This window comes from Thunnus albacares, chromosome 5 (assembly GCF_914725855.1).
Source record: "Thunnus albacares chromosome 5, fThuAlb1.1, whole genome shotgun sequence".
Classification (NCBI taxonomy): domain Eukaryota; kingdom Metazoa; phylum Chordata; class Actinopteri; order Scombriformes; family Scombridae; genus Thunnus; species Thunnus albacares.
The window spans coordinates 21963489-21976666 of NC_058110.1; the positions used below are offsets into that span (position 1 = coordinate 21963489).

At 40.2% G+C, this 13178-nt stretch overlaps 1 protein-coding gene across 3 annotated transcripts in view; it reads right to left on the bottom strand.

The window, feature by feature from the left end:
• The window catches only part of LOC122982991 (dedicator of cytokinesis protein 3-like), a 49245-nt gene that overhangs the window by 19851 nt on the left and 16216 nt on the right, over window positions 1-13178 (bottom strand). For all 3 annotated transcript variants that reach the window (XM_044352652.1, XM_044352651.1, XM_044352649.1), the window contains exons 6-21: window positions 12893-13041; window positions 10730-10814; window positions 9367-9408; window positions 7883-8037; window positions 7624-7705; window positions 7466-7526; window positions 7210-7357; window positions 6050-6138; window positions 3801-3926; window positions 2682-2806; window positions 2370-2532; window positions 2118-2224; window positions 931-1102; window positions 739-836; window positions 213-296; window positions 2-102 (exon numbers count right to left, since the gene is read on the bottom strand). In XM_044352652.1, the coding sequence (XP_044208587.1) occupies window positions 2-102; window positions 213-296; window positions 739-836; window positions 931-1102; window positions 2118-2224; window positions 2370-2532; window positions 2682-2806; window positions 3801-3926; window positions 6050-6138; window positions 7210-7357; window positions 7466-7526; window positions 7624-7705; window positions 7883-8037; window positions 9367-9408; window positions 10730-10814; window positions 12893-13041 (1787 nt within the window). The remainder of the gene's footprint in view (window position 1; window positions 103-212; window positions 297-738; window positions 837-930; window positions 1103-2117; window positions 2225-2369; window positions 2533-2681; window positions 2807-3800; window positions 3927-6049; window positions 6139-7209; window positions 7358-7465; window positions 7527-7623; window positions 7706-7882; window positions 8038-9366; window positions 9409-10729; window positions 10815-12892; window positions 13042-13178) is intronic.

A 13178-nucleotide genomic window follows, 5' to 3' on the forward strand; every position in this document is an offset into this window, starting at 1 on the left:
CTTGTATGCCAAAGCTCCAGCAAAGTGGTTTTGGATGTAGGAGTCCATGACAGGTCTGAAGTGGTAGAAACGGCTGTCCCTGAGCAGGTTAATGATAAAAACCTGAACACACAAATATATACAGATATGTTAGGTATGCCCTCTTCATCTTCTTACTAGAAAAATACATCATTTAATTTCTAAGTACAGTTATGCAGCTTCAATTTTCCTACCAGTGACTGGAAAACCAGCGGTCCGTATTTATCAGTGTTGTCATCTAAAAGACAGAAGAGCGTATCCAGGACATCTCTCAAGAACTGTGAGGAAAAAAGGGAACAACACTCAGCACAACCATCACATCAAAGACATGGCTAATATGAAAATAGAAACAAAGGATAGCCCCTTCACCAAAAACATGAAAATATATATTTTTTTTAATTATTATTCTGAAATGATAATGTGATATCTAAACAGTCTGGAATATATTTTACACAGTACATGAATATTAAAAAACTCAACATGTATTCTGAACAGTTTAAAGCTATAAAGGTTTATTACTGAATCTGAAAATCAATATATAAAACAATATGATAATATGACCTATAATCAATTAAGTCACACTTCAAGTTTTATCTTCACCTAAATAACAGGAGATTTCATTGCTGCTGAAGCTGAATATCAGTCACACTACACCATACAGCTACACAGGAGCTAAATATACTTCACATCATTAGATACATAATCTATCTGATGATTGACCTTGACAATCTCCTCTCCGCTGATCTGACGCAATCGACCAAGGATGTCCAACACCCTGTCCGGATGGGCCTTCCAGTTCAGAAGAGCCAGCAAGTCCACTGAAAAAGAGTAGAATCAAATCAAATTGAGTCAAATTTAAAAGAATAGGGACTTAAAATATTATTTAAAAAAACATGTAGGGTGTTTGATTACCATTTTGTGTGAGTTTGGTGGAGCAGAGTATTGTGGAAACCCAGAAGGTCTCTTTAGGGCTTCTCTGGAAGGGCAGATTAGCTGGCAGGTTGGGGCAGCTGTTGAAGTCCTCCTTACAGCAGGGCAGACTCAGGTACAGACCCTGGTTACTGAAGGTGGCGTTCTCATCACACTACAGTAGACAGATACAGGCGGGACAGAAAAGATTCATTAATGTTTGGAGACTGTTTGGAGATGAAAAGGCTGACGTTCTACTCAATAACTGGTCTGATTACAACTGCAGCAGGTTGCTCTCATGATGGTGACCTGTGAGCACAGAAACATTTCTGGCAGTAGTATAAGAGCCAGCCAGACACAGGAGACTTCCTATGCTGTCACCGACCAATAGATGAAGTGAATGTTCACTCACTAGTGCACAATATGCATATTACTTTGAATAGCTTTCTAGGGTCACAGCATACTAATATAATGTTTCAAAAGTGCTAAAACATTAGCATGTTAGACATGGATAGACTACTGTATATAGCACAGAGCTTCTCAATCCCCTATGTGGGGTAGCTTCATATGCACATTGATATACTGATAATTAATTAATTAACTTTATTAATAACCAGGCATTAAATACTGTACATTATCATTTCCATCCTTTTGGAGCCCCTTCATGCTCTTGAAAACAGAATATGAATTATGTCATACTTAATCTTCTGTGAACATTTTTTAATTTTAGGGCCTAAATCAGGGTCACGGGCAAGAAAAGCCTGTCAACAAAAGCTCCTTTTGTGGTACTGTCATTTAGGACTACTCATCTATCACACAGTGGCGACATTTGTTGGTGACAGAGAGCAGTCAAAATGGGTGGTCCTTTTCATTACATGTTGTCATAGTCAGACTAGAGCATGAACAAAGTCTACTGCTGAAAAATAGCAATAAAGACATACAGAGACAGACAGAAGGGGACGGCCCACCAATACAGAGACACCTCACCACAGCTAGACCACTTTAATATAATCAACTTTTAATTTAAAAATTAAAGACACACCAAAATGTGTCTTGTGGACATTCCTATCATCAGTTACAGACTCTGAAAATTGTAATTTCTTTATAAAACAATAACTACTGGTTACTACGATTATTACATATGCATCATTCTACAGTGTGTCTGAATTGTGTGTTAGACTTCCTCATACCTTGTACACATACAGCTCATGGCTCTCATCTGACAGAGTCGTCCCATCTTCTCTCATCAGAGGAGTGAAGGCAAAACCAAACAGTTTTTTCTCCCCTTTGTCTTTAGCTGAAAGGAAGCAGATCATAATATCATGCATCATATACCTACACTGCACAAAGCATACTTGCATAACTCGTGAGCGTGATCCAATCTGTCCTAATAAACTCATGTCTTGAGGGATGACTGCCACTGCGCTGCATTACTGACTCACTGGAGCAGTGTCTGAACTCGAAGCGTAGGTGGGAACCTCTGAAGCGATCTATGGGAATAGGCAGCTTGACCATCTCACTCCAGCGAGGGCTGTTGTTGTGGTAAAGGACAAAAGAGCGATATTCACTGGTGTTGGGCTCCCCGCTGCCCAAACTGATGCAGTCCTGAGAAGAAAAGCAACATGGGAGATTGTTTTAGTGATGTACACAGCAAGTTAATGTGTGGATGTACTGTATGGGAGGAGAGTAACACTCATCATTACTCATTGATTGATGATATGGTACATGATTAGTCATTTACATATGTGTCATACTTTGAGAGTGTCCCCGTCGGCATAGAGGACATACAGCGTGACTTCAATGTTCTTCTGGACACTCTTGCCACCCCTCTCAAACTCTCCCCGCTCCAGGGTCAGATAGAGGTCATTGCGAGTGTCACCTAGGACAGTTACACCAAGGGAAACTTTAGTTAAGCTAGGAAGTCATGAGAAAAATCATTGCACTGCAGCACTGTCTCAAAACCCCTCTCTTGAGGTTTGACGTTACCCACAACAACAAGACAAAGACATCTGCAGACTATGATGACAAACATGTCTCCTGCCTTGTCGATGTTAATAAGTTATAATGTACATGTCAGCCTCTGCTCCACAGATGAACTGCGAGTGGTCAACATAAATTAAGCTGCCGCGCCGACACCACACAGGGCAGCTAAGATGTGCACCACACGTCATTGTTCTTGTCAATGAGAAATGACCCCGCTGAGTTGTAATACACTGTAGCTCATGACTGCCTCAGCACCTTCTTGTGAGGTCAGTGTTTAATGGAATAAATATCAGTGGCAACAGTAGAGGAAGATATTGCAGTTATTTATAAAATCAGATTATAGTTATTTATATCCAAGTCATTTCCTTGGGGACAGATGAGTCACAAGGAGTGTTATTGGGAGGTATTTCAGGCTAACAGGAGAGGAGAGGAGAGGAGAGGAGAGGAGAGGAGAGGAGAGGAGAGGAGAGGAGAGGAGAGGAGAGGAGAGGAGAGAATACATTCTCAGTAGACACAAAGCAGAGCAATGTTAGCTGATGAAATATACCGAAATAAACACACCTCTCTTTTTCCTCTCTTTTTGAGTTATCTTTGAAGACCTCTCTGCTCTTTATGATTTGTGCAGCACCTGACCTAAATGCCGATCTCAGGCAAATGTGATGTGAAACCAACTTATATGGCCAACTCTACTCTCTCCTACATCCTTCTAAAGCTGTTTTTTTTTCTATTTCTACATCCTTCTTACCCTATCCTTCCCCTCTGTTATCTTCATCCTCCTGATCTGTGACCTTCCCCTCTTTTCATCCTTCCAAGCCAGCTGGCCTCTGATCTCCACCTCCTCACTGAACCTCTCTGTACCCATTACCGCCTACTGCTCTTTGCCTCCTTACCTGGCAGGATTACATCTGGGAAACCCAGTTTGCGTGTGAGTGCCAGGGCCCTGTTGAACACAGCCTGGTTCTCCCGTCTGATCTGCTCCAGCTCACCCCTCAGCAGCTGCAGAGAAATGATGAGGCCTGGAAGCGGGGGGTAATGGGGAGGATGGGCATATCAGTGTGTGTGTTTAAATGGGGGGAAAGGGCAAATGAAGAGGTGTGGGGTTGTGGGAGGAAAGTGGAATTTAAAGAAGGAAAGCAAAGGGACAAAGAAGAGGGGAGATAGGAGAAGGGAGGGACAGAGGGGTATTTAAGGGACATTAGTCAGAATGTGGGGGAGGAGAAGACAGTCAGGAGAGTGGATGGAGAGACGTCATCAGAGCCAGGGAGACGATAGGGAGGGAGGAGAAATGGAGTTGAGGAATAAAGCAAGGAAAAATATGGGTAGTGCACAAATACAGTGACAGATTTTTGTGAGGCATGAGTCATATATTAAACTGTGAGATGCTCATAAAAAGAGAGCTAATGGTGAATTAGAAGAGTTCAAGCTTACAGCCAGGTCATTTTCAAAATTACACACAGCAAGAAATATGTTTGTTTAATACCTTAAAACATCAATTGACCTGCATCCTCCTGTCATTAGAGCTAACCACAGATCATTATTAGCATATTATCATAGTCACAGTTAGGGGTGGGTGACAAGCAATCCTCTGTAATGTAAAGTTATTTTGACTGATTATTGATATACACATGAGGGTATAGAACTTTAATTGTAAAATAATTAGATGAAAATGTCTGTTTTTGGCTAATCCAACGAATTAACATTTTAGGAAATATGCTAATTCGCTCTTAGAGCTGATTAGTCGATTAATCAATTAGTCAATCAATAGAAAAACAATTTGATTGATTTGTTTTAATTGACTGGTTTTCATTGTCTTCTATAAAAGTAAATTGAATATCTTTGTGTTTTTGACTGTTTGTTGGACAAAATTAGGACGTTGAAGCAGTCACATGAGCCTCTGGGAACTTTTTCACTATTTTCTGACATTTCACGGCCCAAATGAGAATATAACACCACTCTCATACTTGTCCTTTAAATATAAACAGCCATTAGTTGGTCAGTTTAGCATAGGACTACAGTAATTCTATTTCAACCACAACCTGGTTTACACTTTTTTTTTAGATTAAACAAACAAGCCATAATGTGGTAATAAGTGAGCTTTAGAGGTGCTGGTGGGTGGATTCTGGACCAGCTGGCTGTTTCCCACTGTTTCAAATCTTTGTGCTAAGCTAACCAGCTGCTGGCTGATGCTGCTCCATGTTTATCACACAGACATGAGAGTGTTATAAGTCTTCTCATCTAACTCTTACTGTGAAGTGTATTTCCCAAAAGGTTGTATTATTCCTTTAAATATTGAAAAAACATGGTACTTCATCACACTGATGCAAAATCCCTGTACATCCAGGCCTGTTCACACATGTACAACATTGCCAGCAATAACTTGATATAAGCAGAGATAAGAAAGGGATAATTATTGTGGTATAAACAGTACATTCAGATCTATCATTGTATATATTGTCATATCAACACAACTCTAGTTACAGAGATAAATATGACAAAGACCATCTAATTTCACCTTCTGGGGATTTTAAAAGGTCAGTTCACACATAGTACAAACAAATATATTTTCTCACTTATCATTAGGGGCATGTTTTTCCAGAAACAATGTCCTGGTTTCTATAATCCATACACCTCCCTGTGTACAGTATTCTTTGAAGACTACCGTCTACCAAGGGAATAATTCCTATAAAACTGTTGACAGCATGTTCTTCAGAGTAACCAAGACTCTAAAAAGAGATGTTGCTGTTGAATTTTTAAGTGTAATTTTTCGATGCTTTAAGCACCACAAACAAAATTCCATTCATCTCTATAGTTTTGGGTTGGAGGCAGAAATCTACGAAGCAGATATCTCAAAATCTGGGCAATGTACAACAAAACTATCTGTTTGATTAGATACCAAAATGTGATGATGGCATATACTACTTTATCAGCACAATCCATCAGTATCTATGTGACCTGTTGGCAGTGTCCTTGAAGAACACCTAAACACCACTACCTACTTACTGACTATGAGTCACTCTGGATAAACACATCAGCAAAAATACTTTTTATTTCTCTACAAATTCTAACTAAAAGAAAAAAAAGCAAAACCAATTCTGGGGAGCACTAACAGGTAACAGATCTGTAGAGGTTATATATTTACCATAGTTGGTGCTGGGAGCTGAGTACTTGGTGTTGGACTTGCGGATGATGTTCTCATGGATCTGGTACCACTCGTTCTCATTGTTACATCTGGAGAGAAAAACAGGCGGGTAGGACTGTTAACAGCGCACCCATTAGTGGGCCCAGATGGAGGGGTAAGGATTGTGTGCGTGGGGACTATATGAACAGCATGTGTCCCAGAGCTGATTTCCTCCTGGAGAAAAGGTAGCAGCAGGGGGAGGTGCTATCAAGCAGCACATTAGCCCAAATGCACAGCACACTAAGCAAACCTGACAGCCAGCTCTCTACCAGCCTTTTTCATTACTGTGGGCCCGTAGGCCCCTGGGAAAGGCATGGGGAAATGCACAGACTGGAGCGTTATAGGAGCCGACAGTTTGGAGGCAGCTCAGCACTGAATCACTGCTTGCTTTTTAAAGGGAAGAGCTCTTCGCCTCAGCGGAGAAATCCAATAAAAACGACAGCTTTCTATTCTAGAAATCTTTATTTCCCACAAGCTGTATAGTTATCCTGAAAATACTACACAAGAAAAATGTCACACAACAGGATGGTAAAGTTTATGAATGACCTCTGACCCCGAGGGAACGCAGAGAAGGACAGTGCAGACACAAGGTGACACTCTCGCTGTTGACTGACAGTAAAAAATGCTAAGCTTGGTGTTATTTTTCCTTGTCCTCTAACTTTGCTCAATTATCTGTGTGTCATCTCTCCCTCTCGGCTTCTTTCCCTCTCCTTCTCTGTGTCTCCTTCCTTCACTGGGTTGGCCAGTGTACAGGAGTGGCTCTCTGTGGCAAAGCCTAACAGAACCAGGCAGATTCACAACACACCAAGTGCCCTATCTCAGGCCCGGGGTGAGCAGCTATTGATTTTCCCGAGGACACTTCATTATCATTCTGGTCCAAACACACCAGGCATCAACACTGAAGCACTAAGTTGTCATGCACGACATTTGCAGAACATACGCACATTCCTGCCTCACTGCATAAACTCTTTAGCTCTATTTCCAAAAGCACAGTCACCATGCAACTACGAAGCAATTACACTGACAGGTACAAAGAGAACTCAGAACAAATTTTGTCATAATGATCTGTTTCACGCTTTTAAATTGCCAGAGGAATTCTTTTTCACTGATACAATACTCACGTATAAACTTTGAGCACAAAATCCTTCTCCTCTTTGAGGTCTGTGATGGTGTGGAAAACGTCACTCATAGCAAGAACAGCGCAGCCATAAGGTCGTCTGTACTGCACATGAGGAGGGCCTTTCTTTGAGTCGTTGAGCAGCATACGACCTGGACACAAAAACAGGAAGGACACGCTAAGAAAACACACTAATAGATAAAAAATCTCTGTCATAACCATGAAGAAAATATTGATTTCACACACTGTACTTTATTTACCTGTTCTTATGACATGGGCAACAATGTATAAGTCTCTCTTCAAGTCTTTACTGCTCAGGTCCTGAAGAGAAATGGGAGGTAAAATGTCAGCACCGTCCTATAAATGTAGTTGAAATACAGAATATTTATATTCACGGCTAGAAGGGAGCAGATGTTACCGTGAAGAGAGCACACAGACGATCAACCTTCTCTGGATTCTTTGGTCCTCCATTTTTGTTCAGTTTCACCATGAACTTCTCACTGCAAAGGAAGCAAGTTCACAGTTTCAGAGTGACTGTCAACCACAGAATGCCTCAGTCAACCTGCTGGACAGAAATAGTGTGTTTGCGTGTGTGTGTGTCTGCTCTTGCATGGATACAGTATGCATCATAGGACCACTTGGGACTGTTATGTGTGCACTGAGATTCCTCCGTGTACCTGATCTGTTTGGCTTCACGAGTGTCGTACAGAGAGAAGAAGACGTCTGCATCCTCGCTGATGCTGTTGTAAGTGAAGCTCTTCAAATTGATGAAGAGGTGGTGCGACACGGGGACACGGCAACCGTCGCCATGGCGCTGTCTCATGCTGTCACCCTGGGAACCAAGGAAGAAAGTGACCGCTAACAAGACGGCAGTCAAGGCCAAGTACAGTACCTGCCATCCTGTATATAGATAAGCTTATTTAACAGATCAGTGGGGGTATGGTAAAGGGTGAATAATTAATTGATTTATGCTGTATAGTGGGCATACATGTGGTCTAAATAAAGAAATGATGGATGAATGAATAATGCAAAAAAAACTAATGTACTTAAAAGATGTATGACAGCTATGACTATTTTGAACAGAACAACTTTCAGTGATCATGTCCATCTCATAGTATGCTTACTGGCTTTCTTGCCAGGAGTTTAATCAGAAGACTGATACCACTCTCATGTCTGTCTGTTTGATATGAAGATGTAGCAGCCATTCAGTTTAGCTTAGCTTAGCAAAAAGACTGGAAGCAGGGGGAAACAGCTAGCCTGGCTCTGTCTGACTGTGACAAAAATCCACCTACCAGCACCTCAAAAGCTCACTAATTAATGTTCTTGTTTGTTTAATCCATACAAAAACAGAAGTGTAAAAATGAAAGTTTGTGGTTTTAAGAACTATATCATGACTGGGAGCAGTGACTACCTGTCAGTGTTGTCTTTACCTGTAGACAGAGCTAGGCTAGTGGTTTCCCCATGTTTCCAGCCTTTATGCTAAGCTTAGCTAACCAGCTGCTTCAAAGCTTCATATTTAGCAAACAGACATGAAAGTGTCATCTATCTCATCATCTAACTCTCGGCCAACAAAGCGATTCAGTGTATTTCCAAAAATTGGTTGTTATTCTTTTAAGAGGGTGTTAAGATGCTGCTTGTTCAGGCCTTCTCTCAGTAAATATCAGCTCAGTTTAGGCTTTATGGGGGATATACTAGGACCTAGATGCTAAACTGTGCCAACAATTACAATTTGAGTCAAAATGCAACATGTCTTTAAACTGGTGTTTCCATACAAATTGAATTCAGTGGACACTTCTATCCAAAGCGCCATACGGTACCATTTGTGCATACATCTTTGGGCATATGTGGTCCCAGTGGGAATCAACCCTCACACCCTGGCAGAACTGGTGTGAGGGTCTGGAGTGGTGTGGTGATGGAGCATGGTAGTGACACCTTGTTATTTAAATTTTGTATCATCCTGCATGCTCTTATCCTCTGTACAACTAGAGGAATTCCTAGAACAGCAGAATTACATGCAACCAATAGTAAGAACTCTAAAGAGCACAGCTATAGTGCTTGGACATTTGATCCAGAGAAAAGAAATAAAAAATGAGAGTTGAAGAGATGAGCACGGTACAGATTTCTGATGATTTCTTATACAAACAGCTTTAAAAGAGTGTACCTGGTTTGTGCTTTGTTGACCACAGTGTCTGCTGGATACATGCTAAAAAAGAGCAAAGTTCAAAAGGAACATGTCAGATCAGATCAGTCCATTCTTTACTCTTCCCACACAGCATTGAACTTATTTACCTTATAGCAGCTTCAGACACACACTACCTGAGCGACGCCTCGGTCGATGCTTCAAATCTGACAAAATTTCACCTACGTACGTGGCTATACTACTGTTCCTGCAGCGCTAAAAGAAGCCCACATGAGGCAAAACGTGAGCATGTGGGAGAGGACAAAGCCAGTATCGCCCACACACCTCTCTGCTCAGCAGCCTAAAAGAACTCCTCTACTCCCCTTCCTGAAGGGGTGCCAAGGCCTTGTGCCCTGCCAAAAACAAGCTCACTTTCATCGACAGAGTCAGGAGATTCTTTGGCAAGGGAGAGCTACGCTGTTGTTTCTGGACAGGGCATTTACTGCACAAACATTCTGCGTGCAAATCCGAGAAACATGGCAATGGGATAATGGGAGACTGCGGGGTAGTTGGAGAGTGTTTTGATCAGCATATGGAGCTTCAAGTACTGACCAGACAGGATCCCCCTCCTAGATAATGGTCTCCAGCAGTATTAGATTAGATTTTATAACATCTGTGCTGTGATCGCATATTTCTAAAATTGGATCTGCTTCAGTAAGTTTCTTCTCTCTTCAGTGTGTATAGATTTGGAAGTCCCACATCACTACAGCCAAAATACATTTGAGACATTATATATTTATGGACATATGTCTCTAGTCTGGTTGCTGGTTTTAAGAAGCCAAGACAACAATTTGTATATATTTTTTTTAAATAACGATAAAAAATTCATTCATATTCCATAGCCTCACCTGGGCCTGTCAGTTTGCATTATGTCTGCATTGCTAGCTAGCAATCACGCTTGTGAGAGTCACGTGCATGTAAGGAAAGGGACACACTCAATATGGCGGCAAGATAAGCATTAAGAACAGGTCACATGAGGCTGCACCAACAGCTGAATCGTGCTTTCTCTTGTGAGTCACCTTCTTATGGATGATTTGATAATCGGTACATTCACACATCCCTACACATTCAACAACACATTCTTATATGTAAAACCAGGCTGTGCAATGAAAATAAAGGCACACAGCGAGTAAAAAAAAAAAAAAAAAAAAGCTCACAGTGTGTAAAGATGGCAGCTTTGAGTCATTGCTACAGACATAGCATATGCATGCTGCAGGGATATATTTAATTGCATTTTTATAATTTAAAGAACACAAATCCATTTTATTAATTCATTGCATTTAATAATTCAAGGGATGGATTTGTACATCATGCACTGGTTCAAGAATAATCCCACCCAACATACCAGTTTGTATAGCTCTGATACGCTGATCTGATCTGGATCCACCATTTCAAACTCTTTTCTGGGAACAAGGTCTATGCCAAGGTGCCTGGTGAAAGAGGGATTAGTGGGTGTATTAAGAAGAAAGAATTCAGAGCCTTTTAAAAACACTGTTCTGAGTCAAACAATGTCACATTATAACCATTAATGAAAGTGAAATAAATGTTGAGCTCTACGCAGGAAATTCTGGTGTTCCTTTTCACTTGGAATAATTTTCATCAAGCTCAGATGAAAAGAAATGTCCAAACGTGTCTCCTTCAACTTTGATATTTCTGAATCATATTTTCAAACCTAACTTTATGAACATGCTCTAATACATTTCCTCTAGCACTGTACTTAGTATTTCTGAGTATTTCTATTACAGTACTTGCTACTTTACACTTCTGCTCCAATACATTTCAGAGGAAAATGTTGACCTGTTTACATTTATCTGACATTTTACTTACTTACTTAAATTAAGATTTTACATACAAAACACACTTTGATAAACATTATGAATTGTTATACATTTAACTACTCAACTTAAAGTTGTTAAATGTGGCTCAGAAGTGCTGCTTACACATTAATGTATCATTTTAAATATCACTGATGTAATGCATATAATACAACATTCTGAACAATTAGTAGTATTTTAATTATTGATTAATCTATCAATTATTTTCTTGATTGATTGATTAGTTGCTTAGTCTATAAAATGTCAGAAAATGGTGAAAAATGTTGATCATCGTTTCCCAAAGCCCAAGGTGACATCCTCAAATGTCGTCTTTTGTCCCGACTAACAGTCCACAACCAAAAGATATTCAATTTACTGTCATAGAGGACCAAAGAAACCAGATAATACTCCCATTTGAGTGGCTAAAATCTGAGAATTTTGACATTTCTTTCTTAAAAAATGACTCCAAACGACTAATTGATTATCAAAACAGTTAATGATTAAAAATTAATTTAATAGTTGACAACTAATCAATTAATCGACTAATTGTTGCAGCTCTAAAATATATCATATATCAAGTACAACATTTTCCTCTGTAATGTAATGGAGTAAAAACATAATGTAACAAAAATGTAAATACACAAGAAAAGTTCTTATACATGGCCATTTGAACTCCTGTTCATATAAACTATTCTGTATCAGTTTGCTTCAAGTTACTTCAAGTTACAGTTTGATATGTCACTGATACTAAATAAAATATTCAAACTGAAGACTCTATTTTTAATGGCTGTCCCATCACACCCAGAGGCCAATTTTAGATGTCTTGTGTATCATTTGAAAATCACTGGTATCTTGCAGTGGAATGAGGATCTACAGGTTTAAAGAGTACTTGGCCACTCAATAAGATTTTGTCATAAAGAGACCCACCAAGGAGTCTGTGGGAATAAAGAGGTTACTGTAAGTACAGTCCTGGAGTAAATGTACTTTGTTGCCTCTGGTTCATGCTGTGTTATATCATAACTTAAACAAAATGTGTGGCCTCAAATCATGAAGCACTATCAGTGCTGCTGTGATCTTTTGACCATGAAATTAGATCACTACAGCTCTCAGGTCAGTGTGCACTACAGAGTACTGACCTCAACACGCATGGTGAGCAAAATACAGCATGTCTCAGGCTCCACTTCTGAATGTATATTTACATTAATATATAGTGTTCAAGCATGACACACACACTAATGTTCACCAGTCCAGTGATGTAGTTCAAAGTGAATATGTGTGTACTTTCATGTGCAATGAATCCTATATTAAACTGACAGATGGGACCTCCAAATAAAGCTCTTCCTTAGCCGAGCTGGAGCGCTCACATCTTTATCTCTGTTATGGATGCCTGTCACTGCTCAGTTGGATGGAGTTTGAAACTGGCAACAGAAAGAATATGGCTTTACAGTTCCTCCAGGGGGATGCGCATTGACTTTAAGCCGCTTGAGATTCACTCATCTGCTAAATGACCATAAAATTACATCATAGAGGATGCTATTACGCACCCACTCACACAGTGTTGTAGATGATCTCTCCAGTGCCAAAGAAATACTGTATTCTTTGTCGGCCAACAGTTAAAAACAAATGAATGTGGTAGAGCAGCAAATCTTCAATCCACCACTCAGTGTAATGCACTCAGTGTAAGAGTAACTCACTCATTTCCCCAGTCAAGCCGTACGGTGATGTGTCGCTTGATCTCACGAGTCTGGTCCTGGGCGAGGTGGCCCTGGATCAGCTGCCGACGCAAGTCGATGAGTTCATTCATCACATGACGGAGCTTATGGAACAGATCCACCTTGTGTTTCTGTTAAAACAGCCAAAAAAAGACTCAGTTAGGATATGTGACCTCCTTGCACCGCAGCATTCATGTAAAGACTCAATGAAACTCCTCCTAGAATTTACTTCATATTATCTGTGATATTAATATACAAAGCTGGACAC